Below are 23,684 nucleotides of genomic sequence, written 5' to 3' on the forward strand. Positions count from 1 at the left end.
TAACCATTTGTTTTCACTACTCTACTCCCTTGCCCCAAATAATTATAGCCTGTCCCTCACGCTGATCACCCACAAGAAGAAACAGGACAGTTCTATACTCAAACCAGATACTTATGCGTTTACTTGCGTTAATAGTTCCAACTGGCAACTCCTCCAGTGTGTTAAGGATGACGGCAAGCACACAAATAGGCCAATTTCGACTGATGACTACAGCTAAATTAGGCACCACATATATTTACGCCTGCTTCAGAACTAGACGGTTTTCCTTCGTAAATTGTGAGCAGTGCGCAAAAGCAAAAAGTGCAAGAAAATGTGTGATTACCGCATTAGTCCCTTATGCTATAAACCTTTATTGCAATTTGCACCCAAGTACATTGCTACTGAAATACCTAATACGTATGCCTTAATAAGAACTTTTTGGTTCAACCACAGCAGCTTTGTGTGCGGAGTTACCTTTGGATAACTGATGGCATTACATAAAGTGATATGATGTGGCGTTTGGCAGGCCACAGTCCAGATTGAAAACTGAAGTTATGTTATGCACCCGGAAGGGAGGGTATCCTGGCGCTGAGCAGGTGTAAGTCTAGCCACACCTAGGACCTAGTGGGACTACTTGAAAAAGTCTTCAGCTTCTTGTAGACTTCAAGAAGTGAGGATGAAGGTATTATGAATCTAAATCACACGAATAAACTAATTAATAACAGACACAAACAACCACTGAAACAAGCAAACATTAGATTTTGTGAAATCCCTTCATTGAGATTTACTTTGGCTGTGATGCTGCACACAGTGTTTTGAATGTGTATACATGTGAGGATTTTGTGGCAGAATGAGTTAAATGACATCTTTGTTTTTGATTGAATGTAGATATCCAGAAATTGTCTTTAAAATGCCTTCTTCCACGCATCCCTCCCCTTTTTGCAACTTGCTCGGGTGCCGAATAGCGTTTGTCAAGAATTAATATTTCTATTTTGAAACTTTCAAATTAGCTGTAGCAGCGCTCAATGTGAGAAACCATGGGGCAGATTTATGAAGGACTTGCGCCACCGGTGCGTCACTTTTTCCCATGTTAAAAATGACGCACCGGCGGCGCAAGGCCTTCATAAATCTGCCCCCATGTGTTCAAGTATACTGCAAACTAGACCATGCTATCTCCACCCTAATCCTTTTGTGCCTTTTGCCTCTCACTCACTCCCAACTCACCGCCGGAATATGAGATGGGCCCCATTGGCTCATCATAGCATTTAGTTTGAAGCAACAGAGGTATGCCTGTTCTCTACCTTAGTGCACTTAACGAAAGAATGAGGCTTGATAAAGGAATGTCTGCATGTGACTGCAGCAAAATACAATGCTGTTCGCAGCTCTGCGATTCGCGGTTCCAGACATAGGCTAATCCGTATTCTTGGGATAAATCTGAAGGCATACTTTTAAATGATCAGTATTCAAAAGAGTGCAATCACAGTGGGTGCACGCAGCAATTGTTAGCCCTAGCTACTCCTTAGTGATGCCCTTCTTTCGTTTGCTTGGCCACCTCATATCTCAACAGTCCATGCTAGGTTTTAAGTATAACCACAGACTGTTAAAATCGGTTACATTTGAATTCACTCCATGTACCTTCACTTTGTATGGATATCCTGAAAATCTTGCTGGATTTATACTTTTTTCTAGAGAAGCTCTACTTCATGGATTTATTCTGCTTGAAATCTAAAGCAACCCCTCCATACATTAATTAAAAATACCTGCTCGAAGGAACTTCTTATCATCCTAAGACCCAGCTAATCTTATGCGTCGTTCCTAGGCAATTTAATGTGTGCGGTTTGCAAATGTTCTATTAATTGTGCAGTAATTGAACCCCCATTACCTCAGCATACTCTCGCATGTAGTTTTCTGAAGAAAAATGGCAAAAAATAACTTGAATGAATTTTGTACTTTGCATTCCCCACAATTATTTGCTTGGATAATGAATTTTGGAAAGTAACTGCATACTGAAATTGCTGACAGTGTTGCAGACAGATGAGAAGAGCGGTTACCATGAAAAGCCATCACAATTTGTCAAAGCTGAGTTTAGGTCAGTGTCTGCACGCTTCCACCGACCCCTACTACAATTCGTAATACAGGTATGGAGGAACTGCTCTTTAGTAGTAACACTCAATTTGTTATTTGGTTAGCATAACACCTATCTCGCTTGCTTCGCTACCCTACCTGTTCAATGACACTAAAACACTCTTCAGAATCACAGTTATTGGAATGCAGTGATTGGCCCACTGTTGGCTCATTTGAAGAATATAAAGAAAAAAAAACACATTATGGCAATTTCATAGTACATTACACACTGAGAACAAGGAGTTGGACTTTCGGCTGTGGGCAAGGCACGCGCACAGTGAACCCGGCGCCGGTTTCTGCTCACTGCACTAGTGTGAAGTTCACATGTGAGTCACAGAGCATTAAGGACCGGGGAACGAGTTCATGCAATGTCTTCTCTGCATCCATTGGACACGATTTGCAGTGCAGGCCTCTCGAAGCTGGGAGTGCTGCACGTGTGAGGCAGGATCGCAGCCACCCTGCCATGGCTTTGGTAACGCACTGCCTCGCGCTAATCAGCATCACGGGCGTCCTCTGCCGCAGTATTGGTTCGAACGGAGAGGGCACACTGCACGGGCTCAGCGGAAAGTTAGTTCTGCAGTAGGCGTCAATGCACAGCTGTGTGTGCGCCACACTAGGTCTTGCTCAGCTTTGAGGCCCGCGGTCCCTTGCATCCCAATGTCAGCACGCTCATCTAGCACTGGAGTCTGTAGATGCAACGGCGGGTAGCCTCGGCCCACCCAGCTGCTCCCTTGCACGCTGCCTTGCTCCCTCTATCCTGGATCAGCACCAATTCTCGAGCCATGCTTGGGAACCACTGGGTTCGTCTCTTTGCAATGCTGGACCCGACATGCCTGCCTTCACATGCACACTGCCTTTGGCTAACTCAGCTCCCCGTCAGTGAGGCATATGCACGCATTTCCACACAAATAAACTGCAAATGACAAACAGAAAGAAAACAACACATAAAAACATTATTTTGGTAGTAGCGCTTAACCAAAATCTGTGAACATTCAGCATAACATGGCATAATTTGGCCGCAGAAGAGACAATGGATTATTTACAGTAAACAATTTAACAATGTCGAACACTTTAGAGAAGGGTTTTTAGTGGCCAGGGAACATTCTTGGCACTCTGCTAATTAACACAAATGTTTGGATGAAAAACAAATCAGTATGGTGCAACCAGATGAGGGAATAAGCCCTGTAACCCCTCAATTTTGTGTGGGTAACTCCCTCTCAATAACAAATAAAGCAGAAACCTAGGCACACATAATAGTAGACAAACAGTATGTAGGTAAATACAAGAACTACAGTGTAGTATCCACAATTACGAAAGAAATATCTTCAGATGAGTTGGATAACGTTCAGTCTTTTAATTTTTCTTTAGCTTAGGGCCAACGAACAGAAATACACCAGCCTACACGTGTTTCGTCGCATTTGGAAAATAATTCTGCGACTTCCTCAGGGCTGTATATTGAGGATAGTTGTCTTGGTCGTCGCTCAGCCGGTGATAATTCCAACCCGGCTGGGCTAAACACTCAAGCAGATTTGGCTGACACAAGGGGTACCAATGGGCCATGAAATAGAACAAAAAGAAACAGTGAACAGACATGGTCATGGCTGTCATAATTCATGTCTGCGCGCGTTTCGGCTCAACGCTTCGTCAGGTAGCCATGATGGTTCAAAGAAAGTGATCTTAACCAATCAGTAGATCAAGTCATTAAAGTTTGTAGATCAAACACTAACTGGAACAGGGTACTTAGACGGTTTCCTTTGCCAAATATGTGATAAATATTGGCCTATGTTTGGTTCGATACTCTCTGAAGATTCCGGACATAATCACAGCACAAAGGAAAATTGCCCCGTAAGTCTCTGTGAGTAAATGATTAACTCTGATAGAATCAATAAATGACAGTAACTTTGCCCGACTGGCTTCCAGCTGGCACCTGGGGTCAAACCCCAAATTGACGCGACAAGAGACTGCAGTTGCTCAGAGTGGCACAACGTTTCCTGGAAACAAATGATTTTGTCTTCAAAAACGCCACCGACCGAGCGCCGTGAGCGTCTCTCGGCGATGCATGCCGTGTATTGGTGACCCCATCATGGTGTGAAAGTACAACCTGCTCAACAGCACAGAGCAGCAGGCACCGATGGGTCTGGCAAGGACGAGAGATGCCTCTTGTCTGCTCTGGCGGCGGGGGCAGCAGGCCCAGCAAAGAAAAATTAAGGTGCTGCCCACAGCCTCAGTGACTGCTTCAGGTCATCAATCAAGCATTGCAGTGAATATTTTATTGTTACTAACACCCCTAATAATATTAATGTTGTTGACAAAGTCAACAAACTGCTCAGTCACGTGTGCATGGGTTGGGGGCTCAATTCATAGTGTGCTAAGTTTCCACATCCGCGTGTTATGTGCAAGAACCTAAAAGGCCGAGCTAGGATTGAGTACTGCCTGCCCAGTCACGGAGTCACTGTCAGCCGCGAGCTGAATGCAGCCTGAGGAAAGCAGCGAGCTTAGGCTCAGGCTGACATCGTAAATTAAAATAACATCTATTTTCAAGAACAGATGCCGGTGGCATTACAGACCTCACTGTGAGCCGTTGCCCGTGACGACGAGTCTCCACCAGCCCTGTCTGGTCGCAGGACATCATGAGGGAGGTGCAGGCAGCTACCGGCCGCAGAACTCCTTAGAAACAACTGCACCTGCTGCCCGGTTCACGCAGCAAGCGTCCCGGCTTGGCCCGCCCCCTAGTAACTTGTCTTCTCTACAAAGGAACAATGTTGCAGTCACCTGACATGAATGCCGGTGCGGTGCTGCAGCACAAGCGCAGCTCTGAGCTCAGCCTGACCCAGGCATGGATTTCATGTATACTTAGTATAAATGTAACACCAGGAGGGCAGAGCAGTGCACTGCGCTGTGTAGTGTAGTCCCACACAATCTATGGCTGCCAGAGCAGCACGCGGTCTGTCATGCTTTGCTCGGAGAGTGCAATAGCAGCTCTCCCGTTTCCAGCTTGGTAGCAACTTCACAGCGCTATAAATGTGTGACTTTTCACTTTAGTACGGTGATGCGGATCACCACACTAAAATGCGTTAGTCCCACGCCAGATGCGTGATCCTTGGCAGGGCTGCACAATCAACCCGCAGCTGCGCTCTATTAAGAGAAGAAATGCAGAAAGCCTACAAACGCGGTATGTGCTTTCAGTTGAAATAAGCTTAAAAGTGGAAGCACAAACCATTTGTCTCCGAGCCATGCAGCTAGTATTATCAGCACTTCTCCTCCTTTTTTCCACAAGAGCAGTTCAAGCATGAATGGCAAAATATTCTAATGTGCAAATGTTTTCTATAAAATTCTAGTTCTGCAATATTTACTGCATAATGCATCATCTGCTGCATAATTTGACGATTTTAACTAATAAATTGCTTGTAGCTCAAACGGATCAAATGTTACTAAAAAATGTGACTTGTGCTTCTGCAAAGTTGACGGCCCTTTGCAAAGGTTGACTGATCACCTTTGTCACTGCTGAATTTGTATGTTACACTGGTATTAATAAGGTAACATTTTTCCAGAGACTGTTAGCATGTGTAAAAATGTAAAAATAATAAAGTATCACAAAATATACTGTATTATGCTGCAGTCTTTTTTTTGACTGCATAATTTATTCAACACTGCCGCATAATGCAGTGGTCCCAAAGCAGGCAGCATATGTTAAAAGTACTTTGCATGAAGGAGAGAGACTGTGAAATTTGTGAACTTAGTTTGGTGTGCTTGTAAATCCTGCATTGCCGACCCCTGGTGAGTTACAGCTACTACTGCAGAAACCAGGCTAACAGAGGGACAAATGGGTGAGGCAGCCTGGCCTCAAGGGCAGGGCCGTCTTTAGCGCTGGTGGAGCCCTGTGCGACAATGTCTGTTGGGGCCCACCCTAATGACTCCCTCCGCCACTGATTCCCTCACTACCACCTTTTAACAGTGCCCTTCAAGTCTCCATAACCACACTCTCGCTCAGATGAATTTCACTTGATTTACAGCACCACTGATACCAGTGTAGGGTGTCGGAGCACTTTACATCACGCTTATTACATAGAGACAATCATATGTGTATAAATCTCTGTATAGGAATTATTACAAAAGACAAAGGACTACAACGTGTAGGAGTCACATGACATCCAAACTAGTAGGCAGTTTAGTTTAATAGTGATTGGTCTGGAGAAACACACTGAATTTAGAACGTAAACTCTGAATTTAGAACGTAATACCATCATTGGGGGTCCTTTTTAAAAACCAGAATTGATTTCTACTCAAATGAACCCCTTTTGCAACATTAGGATAATCAGGCTGGGGAAAAACATGCAGCTCTTAGATGACAGCTCACTGTTCTATGTTAGGATTTTGACTTTTAAACTGCAAGTACCAAAAGGATCTCACTGACAAAAGCAGTAACCTATGGACCCATTGACATTATGGGCACTTTGTGATCTGGATGGTACATGTTCTTTGCAGCAGGTAAATTAGCCCTCTGTGCTACCTTTCAATGAGTCAGAACTGCCACACAAAACTCATCTGTTCATAATTTGCACTTATTATGGTTACCACTTAGTACATATCTTAGCGGAATTGGTAGTGGCAAACAACATTTTTTATCTGTATCCACTGGGAATTTTTGTCCCCATGAAATTTTATCTCGGTCTTTCTTTTATACCTTAGTTATTTCATTGGATGTGTTAAGATGCATATTGTTAATTATATGAATTGTTCCTGAGGCCACTTGTTGTTATTATTATCAATATGGATGACTTATGTTAGACAATTTCAGCGTGAGGGTGCTGCCTCATTAGCAGTGTGCCTCAATTGCAGTATTGTCAGAGGGGCGCTAGAATGCATGACTAAATGCATTTTAATGCGGTGAATCGGATTCTAGCATTAAAATGTATTAATCGAAAGCCTGATGCGGCCCTACCGTAACCCAGCCCTCAATCTCCGAAAAGTAAAATTATAATAACTATATTATTATAATTTTATTTTTCCTGCTCAAGGAGAGCATTTCTAAAGTTTTCATGTTAATCGCAACGCCTGTCATGAGCTAAAATTAACATGAAAACTTGAACAAATGCACACAATCACCAGAAGCCCAGCTCTATTAAGAAAAGAAATGCAGCAACATAGCTGCCAAGGTTTTAAATTGCTCTGTGGTACGCTTTCAAACCTTCCTTAACACCGTTCACGTGGATCTGTATGTGAGGAAATGCACCGTCCCCACACACGCGCACAGAGACCTTACACTGCTGCACACAGAGGAAAAAAATAGAGGGAACATTGGCCGCAGGTGGAAGATGCGGGCTACTTAATGGTGCTGTTGCAGTCCCTGGGGGCACTGATGGTGTGCCTGGATAGAATGGAGGACCTCTAGGAGAAGGCATACCTCAAATGGGAAACTCAAATGTGATTCTTGATGGAGAATAGGTCTGAGAAAATTTAGAGTCTGACAAATGAGGCACAGGTCTACGTTGTAGACTTTAAACCCAGCAAGGAGAAATGTTCAAGGGTGATCCTATTCTGGGCCTAGAGTAGAGCAAGGCCTCAATTCAGCTCTCAATATCGATGATGGTCATTGCACTCTGTGGGACATCGTATGTTTTTCTTTTGACGTCAATGGAGGCTTTTCTACCCTGTGTGACATCAAATATTTTCCTCTCAACGTCATCTTCTGCACTGACTTCGACATCAATACCTACTTCTTTGAATTTGATGGGTGATTGTAGGAGGCTGGCTTAGTATATGGTGCACACCTATTTAAGTGAAGCACCTTGCACTAATCCAGACAACCCTCATGATGATTTTAGTATTCTTAGACAACCTTAGAAAGCTCTCTAAGTAGTAGCTGTGGAGAGCAGCCTTCAGGCATAGTCCGGGAGTGTTAAGTAGCTTGTTTTACCAGATCTAATCATGTAGTGTAGGTTAAACGAAAAAGAACCACACAGTGTAGTCATAAAAATAGGTCTATTTATTACACAACACTCACTAACACATTGGTGCATCTCCTACTCAGAAAAGTAGTAGAAAAGTTTATTGTTTCAGTTAATTAAAACCATAACAATGCATTTGATAAAATCAAGTGCTACAGATGAAACTCTTAGTGTTTGTCTACATTCTGTTTCCCTGAATCCTAAAACTTTCCATTTCTAGTGCAAATATTTTATTTTAAAAATTAGACATACACAATATACAAGTTTAAAATTGATCAAAAACATTTGTTAGTCCATATAAAATATGCCTCCCAATGTTCTAGTGCTATTCTAGGTTATGTTTGGGAGAGCCCTCTGCCGCAGAGTCAGCCGTCCTATTGCCCTTTTCTACACAGGGCACCGGGGTACATTTCAGAGCATGTACATGAGACAGAAGGAACTTTATTAGTAGGCAATTCAAACAAGTGTCAGTTGGATTTAGGGTTGCCATGATCGCCGATCTGCACGTTCTTATGCCTCTGTCGTTCATGATTTTTTTTAAGGAAGATGCGTCGTGCGTGGGCTAAATCCGGGAAAATGCAGACAAGATGTATGAAGTAATCCTTACTGCTCCCACATAGTCTGCAGACTTTGGGTCCATCATGGACTCATATTGGCTGGTCCATGGTAGATGGAAGATTTCCCAAGCGTAGCGCCATTAGCTGTTGTTTTCTGTGGACCGGAAATGTAATTGTTAGATATGGAGCTGGAGTGAGTGTTTTATATTTGGATATAACCACCCAGGTGTGTTTTCTTGCGCTGAAAATGGTTTTGTCAGCTAGAAGTGAGTGGAATTTTTCTGACTTATTCATGGCTTGCTTAAAGGCCGGGTAAGGCAGATTAGTTTCCCAGAGGTTTCTTGTACAGGTGTCTATTAAAGCTTTGTTTAGGAATTGATTGTATGGAGCCTTTACGTCGGTTTTTATTTCATCCCAAAAGGCCTTGTGCAATTCTGAAGCTGCTGTGTTCTGTTTCAAACTATACCAATGCTTGATCGTTGCATACATCCTTCCCAGTGTTTCATTTAGTACTCCAAATTCTAATCTGATCTGCGCTGGTGAAGCACCCTGGTTGAATTGGAAGGTTGATTTGTAGAAGGCCGTCTGTTCTTTATTCAGGAGGTTCGCGTCTTTCCCGTGGAGGGCTATACTGCCGTATGTCAGCGTCGGGAGCACCTTGGCTTTTATTGTTGCCAGTAGGGGTTTGTATGATGGCCCCTTGAACTTTTTTTTGTTAGGGACCTAAAGGCAAACGATAGGGTGTTTGTTCTCTGAACAATGTAGGCTTTTTGCTGCTGTTGATTGTGTCGATTATCAAAGTAAAAGCCCAAGTATTTGTAATTAGGCACTGCTTCTATCTGTTTTCCCTCCAATTGAGTATGTTGATTGACTGTCCTTCGTCTGGTGATGAGCATTGTTTTGCTTTTTGTGGTGTTTATCTCCAGGTTGTTATTGGTTATAAATTCCGCCAATCCCTCAAGTGACCTTTGAAGGCCGATCTTTGTTAGACTCATCAGTACGACGTCCGCGTAGGATAAATGGGTTAGAGGTAAAGAGCCTAGTTTGTGTGGATGGGATGAAATCTTGTTAAGACTTGGCTCTAGGTCTGCCATAAAAAGATTGAAGGGATGAGGGGCCAGAACGCAGCCTTGCTTAAGCCCTTTGCTGTTTTTTGATTTTCCTTGATAGCCGCGCTCCGTCCCCCAATTTTACTTCCATCCATGTGTTGGAATATAGGAGCAGGATTCCTCTGAGTGTTTTGTCCAGAATATTCCTACTGCGCAGTTTCCCCCATAAGATATTTCGATCTACGCTATCGAAGGCCGCCTTTAGGTCAGAGATGCAGCTGCTGTTTCCTTCGTAAATATTTGTCAGCTAGCAGTGAGAGTGATAGGATGTTTGTCATTGTCCCGCTCCCTTTCCTGAAGCCTGTTTGATTTGGTGGGATTCTCTTTATGCTATCAGACCAGCTGATCAGATCTTCAAGGAGTAATGATGCCTAATACTTCGCATCTACATCCAGAAGAGAGATATGTCTATAATTTGCTGGGGATGTTCTGTCTCCTCCTTTGAAGATAGGTGAAATTATTGAGCCTTGCCAGCTTGATGGAATTTGGTTTTCACTTTCTACCTCATCAAATAGTTTTTTCAATTTCCACTCCAGAAATCCAGGTCAGATTTAAAAACTATTGGGGGGGGGATGCCGTTCGGGCCTGGAACTCCACTGCCGAGGCTCTTCCTAAGTATTCTTCTTATATCTTCCTCGCAGAAACCTGGGTGTACGAACGGGTCTGCTGTCCCATTGCTCTCCAATGATTGTGCATCTTCTTGATATGACAGTGATGACCATTGACCCATATCTGGGGGTTGAGTTGCACTGCATTCCTCATTCGGGTATGCTACGTTTGTACAGGGAGTTATTTGTTGGCCACTGGTTATGGAGCTCATTTTTCTTTGTAAGGCCTTTTTGTTGTTGATTTGTTGTTCAGAGCATGTATTGGGCAGATCTTGTGTTACATATGAGAATCTCTTTATTAATAGTGCAACCCAGTCCGCTTCTTGGACATTTGATGTTGTTGTGTTTGCAGAGTAATTTTGCCCAGAAGTCATCCTTCAGAGTTCTTTTGTATTCCCACATTGCCTTTTTGTATTTTCTCTTGACATTCTGTCTTTGGGCCCAGTCCTTTGAGGTTGTAGTTGTCTTTTTTTAGTGCTCTTGCGGTTCTCCTTATTTCTAGTTTGAGCTTAACCAGACTCTTTGGAAGTGCAATATCGTGGGTTGGGGCCCGTATTTTTTTAATGAGAAGTGGATATAATTGTTGTTAACTCGCCCGTGAATCCCTTCCATTGTTGTATCTGGTTACCTATGGTTGTCTCACTTCCCATTTTTATTCACTGAACTTTTACCCGAAGATCTACAATGTTGTTTGTTGTCCAATTCAATCGTTTCAGGTTGGTAGAGGAGGAACTTTCTACGAATGTCTTAGTGTTACGAGTTTGGTGAGCTTTAGATTGAAGTAAGTATGCTGGTATGAATAGTCGCTTTTTGATGTAAATTCAATTGAAAATTGCTGAACAAAAGGCAATAATGGAAGTGAGACTGCTGTATAGTCGAGTCTTGATGTGGTCGAGCCTCCCAGATGGGTATACTGTGGCGGGTTATCACCTGGAGTTCTCCCATTAAGGAACCGTAGGCCAAGATATTCCAGGGTTGTTACCAGTTGTTGTCCAGCTTGATCATGAAGCTCTGTTTTGAGATGGGGTTGTGGTGTCACATTCCAGAATTTGTTGTCTGCAGCTAGCTTTTCGTCCTCATCCGGTGTATGGATTAAATTTGAGTTGAAGTCACCTGTTAAGATGACTTCCCAGGTGGGATTTTTGTTTCGAATATCACTGATTGTAGTTGCTAGCTGGTTTAACTGGACTTGTTTCTCTTTCACATTAGGAGGTACATAGGAGTTCACTAATAATACAGGGGTCGCTCGGCCGGGAAGAAACAGTTTTATTTATCCAGTATTGGGGTATCTTTCATAGATTCACATGCCTGAATCATTCCCCGTCGTCGAGGCGGGAGTCCCACGGTAAATTATATATATATAGCAGTGCCTAAAAACCATTAGTAGTAGGCTAGAAAAGGATATAGGCCCAACTAGGCCCAAAAATTAGCAGCCTATCTACCTCATTATGTAAAAAGAACTGAAAATGTAGCCTCAGCCAATCAGCTAACCTCACCCTCTAGAACCTTCCCAGCCCAGGCAGTTCTCTTCAGATTTTCACCGCACTTCGTGTGTAAGGGAGTCTCCCTGAGTGCCTACTCAGTTTTTCTTCAAAATTTCTTCTATTCTCTCAAGATGTCGGAAAAGAAGGCTCTATTCAAGGCTTGTGGTTCCTGCTTCAAGAAGAGGGTACATGTGGACGACCAGCACTCGGATTGTATTTATTGTTTGCATCCTTCACATGTTGTGAAGGATTGCAGAATATGTCGAACCTTCCCTCCTAAGACCATCAGGGATAGAGAGGCAAGAGTTCTTTTGTGGCTGAAGTCGCCTGCCACAGATGACGAGGACAGAGCCTCTACCTCAAGTAAGAGAGCCAGTTCCAAAGAGAGGTGTTCTCCTGAGAGATTGAAAAAACCTAAATTCTCTCATAAACCCTCTGAGTCCACAAGGAGTGCTGCGTCAACAGAGTCTTCTACTGTGAGTACAGTCCGCACTAAAGCTGTCTCTTTGGTGTCCCCTCTCACTGTCACCACCTATTCTACGTCCTCTACTTCTTCAAGTACTGTTACCACATCAGCAATTACTTCTCCTGTGATGTCCGTCATGGTTTCTTCTTCTGAGAAAAAATCATCGAAGAAAAGCTCGTCGTCGACGAGTCTTCCGTCGACGACCAAATCACCATCTACGAAGCGTTCGTCATCGCTTCCGTCGACGCTCTCGTCGACGGCTCCTCCGTCGACGAAGGCTTCCACTATCCAGTCGACGAAGATCCCGTCGACGAAGATCCCGTCAACGAAGATTCCGTCGACGAAGACCCCGTCGACGAAGACCCCGTCGACGAAGAGCCCGTCGACGAAGAGCCCGTCGACGAAGAGCCCGTCGACGAAGGTTTCAGCTCCATCGACGACAAGCTCGACGACGAAGAGTCCGTCGACGGATCCGTCTACTAGGACGCCTTCAAAAAAGTCCTCGTCGACGATTACAACACCAATGACGATACGGTCGACGACAGTACCGGCAACTCACACATCTGTTTCACTTCTACCGTCGACAGCAGCGCTGGCATCTTTGAATGTGCCGTCTACGCATTTATTGCCCACATCTCCGGTAAGGGTACAGTATACCCATTTCCAGATGAAATCATTTCAGAGACAGAGTTACTCTCATTTGTCTCCCCTCTTGCCTTCGCATATTTTGGAAAACTACGTGGAGGCAGATTCTGATGATGAAGGGGATGATGACGAGACTTTTGGAGTGGCCCATCACCCTTCCCAGTTACACATAAAATATCAAGAGGATGAAGATGATGATGAGGTTCATTACTATCAGGAAAATTTAGCTACTCCTTATCATCAGGAGCAACAACACACAGAAGACACGACTCATCTTCCGTCTTTTCTAGTTCATGATTTACAGGCCATGATGGCTGATTATCGTCAGAGGTTTCCATCAACTCTGCCTGCTCCAAATCCTGTGCCAGTAGACATGCCGATAAATCCCCCGCCACATCCTTCGCATTCTCCAAGGCAGGATGTTGACCCCGGGACTGGAGGTCATGATGTTGACGTCTCCTCTCCAGATGAGGATGAAAGAGAGGATGGGGAACTTCCGGATTCCACGCCTACGGAACCATAGAATGATTACATCATTCCTATGCCCTCTCCTAATTTGCCACAACCTTCAGATTCTCCGCCAGAGGACATAGGAGGTTTTCATAACATCATGCAACGGGCAGCTGCTCGATTTGCAATTACAGTTTCGGTTGAGCAGACTGACTGTTTTCTTCATGATTTCAAAGAAGGGTATAGAAGGGTATCCAGATCTATCCCTATCATTGAATATATTTGGAAAGAAGGGATTAATATAATGAAGACGCCAGCTTCCATCCCGGCGGTTCTTCCAAGAGTCGACAAGAAGTACCGAGCACCACCGGATACTCCTTCATGTTTGATTGGTCATCCACGTCCTGACTCAGTGATTTTACAAGCGGCTCAACAACGATCCAAGAATCCGGCTGCACCAATTTCAACACCTCCAGACAAAGAGGGCAGGAGATTGGATGCGATTGGGAAGAAGTTCTCAGCTAATGCCGCTGCTACTGTTAAGATTGCTAATTCTTTGGCAATTTTAGCACGTTATGACAGACAAATGTGGTCAGATCTGTCGGAATTCATCAACTTGGTTCCCGATGACCGTGTTGAAGAGGTCAGGAAGGTTGTCATGGAAGGCGAGCGGGCAGCTTCTGAGATTATCGATTGCGCCCTCGATGTATCTAATACAGCCTTTAGACAATTGGCCGGAGTGGCAGTTCTCAGACGGCAGGGATGGCTCAAAGCGACTTCTTTCAGACCTGAAGTCCAGACCAAAATACTTGACATGGCCTATGATGGCGAGTTATTGTTTGGCAAGCACATAGATGAAGCATTGCTTGCGATCAAAACGGATACTGATACGGCCAAATCGCTTGGTACACTACAGTATAAGCGAGGTTTTTTCAGAGGAGCAAGAGGCCGTGGTTTTTCTTCCAGAGGACATTATCAAAATCAGCAAAACCGCCAGTATCAACCTCAGAATAAGCCGTACTACCAACAGTCCTATCGGCAGTCATCGTCAGCGGGTTTCTCTTGTCAAGGAGGGAAACGACGTTCTAACTACCAGGGACGCGATTCAAATAAACGCCAGTGAGTTTTGCCGGACACCATCCTCCCTTCCTTCCCTCCCCGTGGGCGCCAAGATCTCCGCCTTTTATCAACAGTGGCGGAAGATAACTTCAGATCAGTGGGTTCTGGACATAGTCAAACACGGACACACTCTGGAGTTCTTGCAGAAACCTCCAACGTCACCGCCCAGGGGTCCCTCCCCTCCTCGTCTTCATTTGTTATACATGGAAGCCATGAAAATGCTACACAAAAATGCGATAGAAAAAGTTCCAACATCCCAGAAAAATCAGGGGTTTTACTCTCGCTTCTTCCTTGTGGAAAAGGTTTCAGGAGAGTGGCGTCCAATTTTGGATCTACGAAACTTAAACAAATATCTGAAAAAGCAGAGTTTCCGCATGGTGACGCTCACGGATGTCCTCAATTGCCTCATGGAAGGCGATTTCATGGCTTCCCTGGATATGGAAGACGCTTACTTCCACATTCCCATTCATCCAAACCACCGCAAGTATCTGAGATTCACAGTGGCTGGTGTCCATTTTCAATTCAAGGTGCTCCCTTTCGGCCTGAAATCTGCACCGAGAATCTTTACCAAGACTCTAGTTCCGGTTGCAGCTGCGTTGAGGTAACAGGGAATCCAAGTATTCCCGTACCTCGACGATTGGTTAATAAAGAGTCCAACAAAGACTTCAACAAGGCAATCGGTCAAAAGTGCTCTATCAATGTTCTCGAATCTGGGCCTGACCCTCAACGTCAAAAAATCTCAACTGCAACCCAAACAAATTCTGACGTTCCTAGGAGCAGTACTGGACACTTCTCAGTGCAAGGCCTTCTTGACCCAAATTCGTCAGGACAAGATCACAAAGCTGGCAAGTCAAATACGGTCAAAAAAGTCTCTTTCGGTCCGACAGTTTGTTTCCCTGCTAGGGATGTGTTCCTCTGCACTCCATCTAGTTCCACTGGCTCGACTCAGAATGAGGCCTCTCCAAGAGGAATTGCATCGACAGTGGCGGCAGATAGACGGATCTTTCGAGGACCGAATCAAGGTCACGCCCAAGATGAAACAAGCTCTTCTATGGTGGGCGGCAAAGAACAATTTGTCTCCGGGGCTCACTTTTCTTCAGACCCTACCGGAATTTACTCTGACGACAGATGCCTCCATGGAGGGTTGGGGAGGCCATCTCCAAGACCTTCAAGTGCAGGGACGGTGGTCCCATCAGTACAAGCACAAACACATCAACTGCCTCGAGTTGAGGGCCATTTTTCTGTCCTTGCGAGCCTTCCTGCCAAGAATTGCAGGCTCTGCAGTGCTGGTGCGCACGGACAACACCACCAGCATGTTTTACGTAAACAAGCAAGGGGGCACAAAATCTCTAGCCCTGTCTCTTCAAGCGCAGGAAATGTGGGAATGGTTACTCCATCACAAAATTTCCCTCAGAGCGGAGCATGTTCAGGGAATTCAGAATTCTCTGGCCGACAATCTCAGCAGATCGTTCACAGGATGTCACGAGTGGGAACTCGAACAACGCCAAGTGGAAACAATTTTCCAGCTCTGGGGCACACCAACACTGGACCTGTTTGCCACGCAACAGAACAGCAAATGCATATACTTTGCCAGCAGGTTCCACCAGCAAGGATCGAGAGGAAATGCCCTGTTGATGAGGTGGACCGGAATCTTTGCGTATGCCTTCCCACCGATTCCTCTCATCCCAAAGGTTCTACAGAAAATGAAGAGAGAGCGTTGCTCTCTAATCCTAATTGCTCCTCGCTGGCCGAGACAGTATTGGTTCCAGGAGCTTCTGATACTCTCCCATCAACCTCCACTGCGCCTCAAGCCGACACTTTCAATGCTGACAAGGGAGGAAGGACAAATACTTCATCCAGATCCTCAGTCGCTGCACTTGCACGCCTGGCTCCTGACTTCTTAGAGTTTAAGGACCTGGAGATTTCTCCAGACTGTAGAGCTGTTCTATCTCAGGCTCGTGCACAGTCTACCATCAGAACCTATCGCTTCAAATGGAAGAGATTCTGTTTATGGTGCGGAGAGCATGACGTCCATCCACTACAGGCTCCTCCAGAGAAGATTCTGCCTTATCTGCTGTCTCTAGCCAGATCAGGTCTCGCTTTTTCTTCTATCAAAGTTCACCTTGCTGCCATATCCAGATTCAGAAAGAGTTACAACAAACCATCTTTGTGCTCTTCCTCTTTAATTAAACAGTTCCTTAAAGGATTATTTCGAGTTTTTCCCCCAGTGCGGCCTCCTCCTCCTGAGTGGGATCTCAATATTGTGTTATCTCAATTGCTGAAAAGGCCTTTTGAACCAATTCATAAATCAGAACTTAAATTCTTGACTTGGAAAGTGGCTATTTTGTTGGCCCTCACTTCAGCCCGGAGAGTAAGTGAGATACAAGCGTTCACTATATCGGAACCTTTCCTACATTTTTCAAAAGATTGTGTGACTCTTAGAACTCATCCTAAGTTTATTCCCAAAGTTCCGACCCAGTTTCACATCAATCAACCGGTGAAACTCAAAACTTTCTTTCCAGACCCCAAGACTCCAGCTGAAAGGATGCTGCATTCCTTGGATGTCCAAAGATGCCTCAAATTCTATTTACAAAAGACAAAAGATTTGCGCAAATCTACCCAACTGTTTGTAGCTTATGGCCAAGCTACACGTGGTCAGGCGGTGACGAAGGCAACTATAGCCAGATGGCTTTCCTCTGTCATTGTCTTCTGTCATGAGAAAGCGAACAAGCCCCTGACAAGAACGGTTAAGGCGCATTCCACCAGGATGATGTCAGCGTCTACAGCCCTATTTGCAGGGGTGACCCTGGAAAACATCTGCCGTGCTGCTACATGGAAAAGTGTGCATACTTTTACCAAGCACTATTGCCTGCAGCCGGTGCTACATGAAGATACGTCAGTGGGAGAAGCAGTGTTGCAGCATCTTCTTCACTGAGGTCAGCCTTTTATGGTTTTCTTGTTTCTATTGCTACATTTGTGCTAATATACTGTTTTAATGCTCTATATATAGATATATATTATATGAAGGTATTGTCATGATTATGCATATGTACTGAAATATGTTATTGCTCTAGTACCTTCCAGGTTGTGTGGGGATATATGGTTTGGTTTGTCTCCCACCTTCCTCTACCGACAGTTATGGTTATTACTGCTTGCTATTCTGATTCAGGCATGTGAATCTATGAAAGATACCCCAATACTGGATAAGAAAACAAGTTACTTACCTGTAACTACAGTTATCCAGTATTGGTATCTTTCATAGATTCACATGCACCCACCCTCCTCCCCGGCTGGGCAGTTCTTATTATGGATACTACTTCTCACTTGTGCTGGGAAAATCTGAGGAGAACTGCCTGGGCTGGGAAGGTTCTAGAGGGTGAGGTTAGCTGATTGGCTGAGGCTACATTTTCAGTTCTTTTTACATAATGAGGTAGATAGGCTGCTAAGTTTTGGGCCTAGTTGGGCCTATATCCTTTTCTAGCCTACTACTAATGGTTTTTAGGCACTGCTATATATATATAATTTACCGTGGGACTCCCGCCTCGACGACGGGGAATGATTCAGGCATGTGAATCTATGAAAGATACCAATACTGGATAACTGTAGTTACAGGTAAGTAACTTGTTTTCTAATTGCATGTTCGGCCCTTGCGGGGCTATTTGCTCTGATCTGATGTTAATGTATGTCGCAATGTAGACTGAAGCCCCCCTTTTGGGCGGCCATATTTGCTGTTTTTTACTGCTGGAGAGCTAAAGTGCGTGTATCCAACGAGTGGTAGCCCCTCTAATGCCCATGTTTCTTGAAGGGCAATGATGTCACATGATGCCCTATTATAGAGGGGCAAACCGTCTAACAGCCATTTCCTGGCTCCGGCTATGTTCCATGATAATAGATGGAAAGTGTCTTGGCTATTACCCTTTGATGGTTTTTGGCAGGGTCAGTTGTCTTTCTCTTTATTCAGTGTTCCAGTTAGCCAGCGCCAGTAATCTACATCTTCTTTGGTGTTTACTTGTTTCCCTAAGTTGGTCAAAAGATGTTTTGCAGGGGGTGGACTGTTCCCTCTTGCATTCCGTAGTACTGAGTGAACCTGCTCTTTTTTGTCTGGCGTACGTTTTGTTTTGCTCTTCATCACCAGTGGTTCCCTGAATGGCCTGGATAACGTGGTCTTGCCGGTCTTGAGAGCCTTATGCCCCATGTATCGATATTAACTGTGTAATCTCCTCTGTTCGCCAGGTTGTGAGTGTTTTTTCCAATGTGTGATTGTTTTCTTGTTTGCGGAATTCGACTGAAAGTAAATCCGCTGTGGTTAGGTGCTGTAGCCCTTGAATGTTGGCATAGAGCTTAAATATATTGCCCCTGTTGAGAATGTCATGCATCCCCTGTATTTCATATTCTGGAGTAAAAAACAGCTGTTTAAGATGTTGGTCATCCTTACTAGTCCAACTTCCGGCACTTATTTCTGGTTCAGGTCTGCAGTCCGTTCTAATTCCTTAATGAGGACCCTTCGAGGACGATGTTTGTGATACGTGCATACCACTTGCCTGTTTATTGCTTGATTCGCATGTTGGAATATCGGTGGCCATTTGGGCTGATTGATCTCTTTCCCCGGTTTCTCGTTTGTGTCAGAGACAGTCTGGGAGTCTCTCGTGTAGTCCGCCTCTGCCCCTCCCACAGGGCTGGCTTCCTCCTTATTTATATTTACCTTTAGGCCACCATGATGTAGTAAGATCTTTATATCAGCGGTAGGTCTTTTCTACCCCTACCGGAGGTTTCCAAGTTTCAATGCCTTTAACGGTTTTAGTTAATTCTTCTTGTTTATTGCTTACATTTTCCAGCTGGACTTGGTCATTTGTCACTCGTGCCGTACCTTGTATCTTACTTTGTCCCTTCTGGCAACTTTTCCAGATTTACATTGAATTGAGGCCTAGTCGATATAGATTTTTTATTTTGCCGTACCTTTTTATGTTGTGGACTTGTCTCGGAGCTGCATGGGCGCCCTGTGTGTCCACTTATTTGGGGGGAGCCCGCGTTACCTTTGCGGATACTTTTTGCCACAACGCCATCTATACAAAACTTGTTCTGATGGTTTGGTGTGTGTTCTTTCTGTGTGGCGTGGCCCACACTCGACCTCAGACTTACATCTCTGTCCCTTATGTCGCCTATGAACTCTACTGCGTTGTGTGTAGAATAGTGGCTTTCTTCCTTTTCGGGTAAATCATCCCTTCCTTTTTTTGATAGAAGCAGGTTTTTTGGTGATTTGAGCAATAGGTCCGTCAAGTCTTCAGATAATCTTGTCGTATTTAATGTGTGGCCCTTACTTTTAGCTGTAGTGAATATGGGGAACATTCTCACCCCTTCCTCCGTGTTCCCTGCTGTTTGTTTATTCCTTGCTTTCCTTTCTCGGTTTTTTTACGTCTAGTTAACGTAGTTTGATTGTTTGGAACTAATGTATTTGACGTCAGGCTTACTTTTCCCAAAATCTTCCCTTTTTGCTTTCTTTTTCTAATTTTTTGAAGGGAGAACATTGTGTATTGTTGTCGGCCGACTTAACATTGGAGGAAAGTGAGCCTGATTCTTTGAAAGCCAGTATTTGTGCTATAAGATTGGGAAGGAGGCTCAGTTTGTCTATGATTGGGCCACAGGAACAGGGGCTTTGTTCCAGTATGTACTTTGATTGGGCAGTTATTATCAAATTATTCAATTTGTCCAGTTTGGTATCAATCCCCGCAATATAATGAGCTATGGTATTCATTAAATCTATTTGAACATCCATTTTATCAGATTGCCAGTTTAGTGCCATTGCTGACGACTGAAGGGTTTCTATTACTGTCAGAAACAGCCCTGGATGGGTTGCGCTGACACATGTTCAAACTTTTGGTAGGATAAGTAGTCAGCACCTTCTTGGTGGTGCAAGCTGTTGCGGGAATTTGGGGTTAAGGTTGTTCCTGCGCTGTTTTTTCCGGCGTTTTTTCCTGGCTCTCCGCCTGGGTGAATTGCTCCTCTTTTTTTGCCGCAGGTATTTTTTCCTTAGATTTTGTTTTGCTTATGTCTTGCAGCGATTCTTTATTTGCTATTGGGCTTGATGTAGAGCCTAGGAGCTTCAGCCATGAAGTTTCTGAGTCATTCTGGTTGTTTAATTCCATTAAACTTGTATTTTGCGCCCTGTGTATCTGCGCTTCAGTTCTCCAAGTCTCTTTGGCAAGTGATTTGTGTCTTGGTGACTTTATTAAAGGGCTCGGTGATATAGATTTTGAAAATTTTGTGAAGAAGGTTAGTACTGTTGTAGGTGTTGCATTAGATTCTGAGCTTTCTCCATCCATCTGTTCTTCCTTCATCCTGTTGCTATTTAAGGCAGCCTGGATTGTTGCTCCTATCGCCTGAGTTTTACCCTGGCCCAGTGCAGAGATTTCTCCTATGCTCAGCATTTCCGGGGAGGTAGCTCTGCAATGGATTCTCTCGCCAGTTTCCTTCTGCTGTTGGTTGATTGCGGTTATTTCATCTTGGTGTGGACTTTGGCGGTTTGAAGTGATTTGGTTTGCAACAGGGGCTATTGGACCCCGGGATGGCTGGGGGGTTAATGCACTTGATGTGGTAATTAGACCTTTGTTGTAGACTGCTTTCTCAGGAGTTAAAGGAGTGGGCAGGCCTGGCAAGGCTCATGGAGTCGTGAGGAGGATAGCCCTGGGTGTTTCAAGAAAAAGAAAGCCTTGTTTATCCCTGGTTTCTCTCCCCCTCCCTGCTTTTTGTTCTTGTTCATAGTTGCGATTTAGGGAGATTAGTGGGCTTTGTGGAGCTGTTGATGTTCCTTTTTTGTTCGCGTAGGGCTATTGGATACCGTTTTATTTTGTTTCGCGTTCCCCTGATCGACGTTAGGAGATTTCTTCGCCTTTAGAGTTTTTTGAGGCTGCTTCGGTGTACGCCTGACTCTGCCTGATCTCATCATCCGTTGGCAGGTGGCTAAGTTGTGATTATTGATTCCGATTTGGGAGTTTTTTTTTTTTTTTTAGTTTTAGTTTTCTTGTCAGGGTTCTACACAACGATTTCTAAAAACGTCTCTCATTCACTCCACCTCCGCAGTCTCTAGCCCAGCAGGCTTACGAGGGAGACGGTGGAGAAGCACGGGCTGTGAGCAAGATCCTCAGCTCTACAGCGATGACGTTTGTCTTCACTGAGGGGGGTAAATAGGGAAAGCAAGGGAAAGAAAGTGCTGCGCCGACCAGCAGGAGATAGAAAAGTGCAGCTGACCACTGCAGGCCACCGCCACTGAAGCCAGTGAGCTATTTGCCGGTGCACCCCAGTAAGCGGTCTGTTTCCCTCTTCCTCCTCTGCTGTGATTAGCTGGTCCCTTCTCTCTGCAGCACACTACTGTCTGCACGCTGCGGCACACTAATGCCTGGGCTTGCTGCCCCACCCTTCGCCCACAGCCCTGCCTGCCCGGACAATTGTGCTGCTCCTGTTCTCCAGCGGCGCACGGCAGGAGGACCAGATTAGGGCACTCAGGGGCACTCCAGGTATGGGGGGGAGGTGGGGGGGGAGAGGCAAAACTCAGCCGCACTTGGCAGCAGCTGGACGGCCCACCCGGCCCCGCTTGCCCCCCAAGCCCCGCGTGAGGCAGATCTGACAGGGGCTGGGGCAGGGGCCGAGGACTAGGATCAGCAAAATAACGGTGGCAAATTCCCAAGCTTGGGTCCAGGAACCAGGAACAGGGACCGCGAGACAACAGTTCTCACCCGCTTTCCCTGCCCCTGTTGCACGCTCTCTCGCTCACCACAAATCCACCGCCGAGAGTTGCTGCAGGTCGCTGTAAGTGGCTGCTGCCGCCAAAGGTCACAGCGAAACGGCAGTCGGCGGGACGCGAACTTCGAGGTCCGGTGCAGTGTCTATCCTCAGCACATCTCAGAGATATCAACACAAATACACTACAATACTTCAATTGCAAGAGGTAAGTAAGCACAATACACAGTGGTCTCAAGGGGGAGATCAAACCATATACTAAGAAAAAGTGGAATGTGAACTACGACCGAAGTGGGGACTTGGACCAGGAGACTCAGAGGAGCTGGGGACACAAGGAAACACCCAAGTTAGGTACCCAGGAACCTCACAGAGGGTGTGTAGAGTGGAAATACAGCAGCGAACTTAATAGAAGTCAACGGTAAAATTGCTGTTACAGTTTTGAAGAAGAAGAACCCTTGTGGGCCCTGAAGAAACCCCATGGGAGACATAAGGGTGGAGAGTCACCTCACCCGTGAATACTCCAGGATACCTACAACAGGGAAGCAGTGTGCATAGGTGCGAAGTGATGTCAGAAACCGCTGTAGACCACAAAGGAGGACTTCAGTAAAAATGCCGCTGGCGAAGACTCTGCAAAAGTCCTCTGGAATCCAACGGTGGATTCTGGAAGAGAAGAACCTGCAAGCAGTGGGGACAGATTCTATGCCACTCGGAGGGGACCAGGAGGCACAGAAGAGCAATGCCCACAGATGATGGGAGATGTAGGAGTGATGACAGTGATCTTGTTGCTGCAGCTGTGAGGACCAGGCAACACTGAGGGAGGCCAGGAGCCGTGCACAAGCTGCCCCATGTCAGATGTTGAGAACCAGGAGGTCGGTGTCAGGTGGGAGCATCAACAAGCCTTGACAGCAGCAACAGACATGGTAAACAATGAAGGAGCAACGTTGGGGTCAGCACTGTCCAACGGACTCACCAAGTGTAGAAGAGCAAGCATGCATGGAAGCCCACTGAAGCAAGAGAAGACCCTCAAGAGGAACCACAGGCCAGAGGCACAGAATTCTCAAGAGGACCTTGAGCAGCTCACCAAAGATGAAGGCCCACGGTGCAGAGGATGCAATGAAGACTAAGATCTTGGAAGGAAGAACTGCTGGAGGCTGTAGCTTCTTTTAGCCCAAAGATTAAGTATGGGCGAAATTCCCCGTGAAATCGCGGATGTTTTTGCGATTTTGCACCATACTTAACTGGAGTACTTTCTACTGGCTAATCAGTAAGTGCTACCTTGTTGGGTAAATGTATAGTGCTTTTCCTGCACTACAGCTGCGTAGGGCCAGAAGAGTTGCCTTCAGTGACCATGTGTGTGTAACTTTGCCATCGCACCGAAGGGCGCCGGGGTCCCTCGAGTGAGCTGTTCATCATAGTGTGTAAAGGGCGGGAAGACAGTGCACACCGCTAGTGTGTGTGGGG

General features: G+C 45.3%; 1 protein-coding gene across 1 annotated transcript in view; it reads right to left on the minus strand.

The window, feature by feature from the left end:
• Positions 1-1,275: 1,275 nt before the first annotated feature.
• EML5 (EMAP like 5) overlaps positions 1,276-23,684 on the minus strand; it is a 1,453,541-nt gene continuing 1,431,132 nt past the window's right edge. Inside the window, exon 42 of the mRNA XM_086936634.1 lies at positions 1,276-3,016. Within this exon, the coding sequence (XP_086792760.1) occupies positions 2,980-3,016 (37 nt within the window). The 3' untranslated portion in view covers positions 1,276-2,979. The remainder of the gene's footprint in view (positions 3,017-23,684) is intronic.

This window comes from Lissotriton vulgaris, chromosome 9 (genome assembly GCF_964263255.1).
Source record: "Lissotriton vulgaris chromosome 9, aLisVul1.2, whole genome shotgun sequence".
Lineage (NCBI taxonomy): Eukaryota > Metazoa > Chordata > Amphibia > Caudata > Salamandridae > Lissotriton > Lissotriton vulgaris.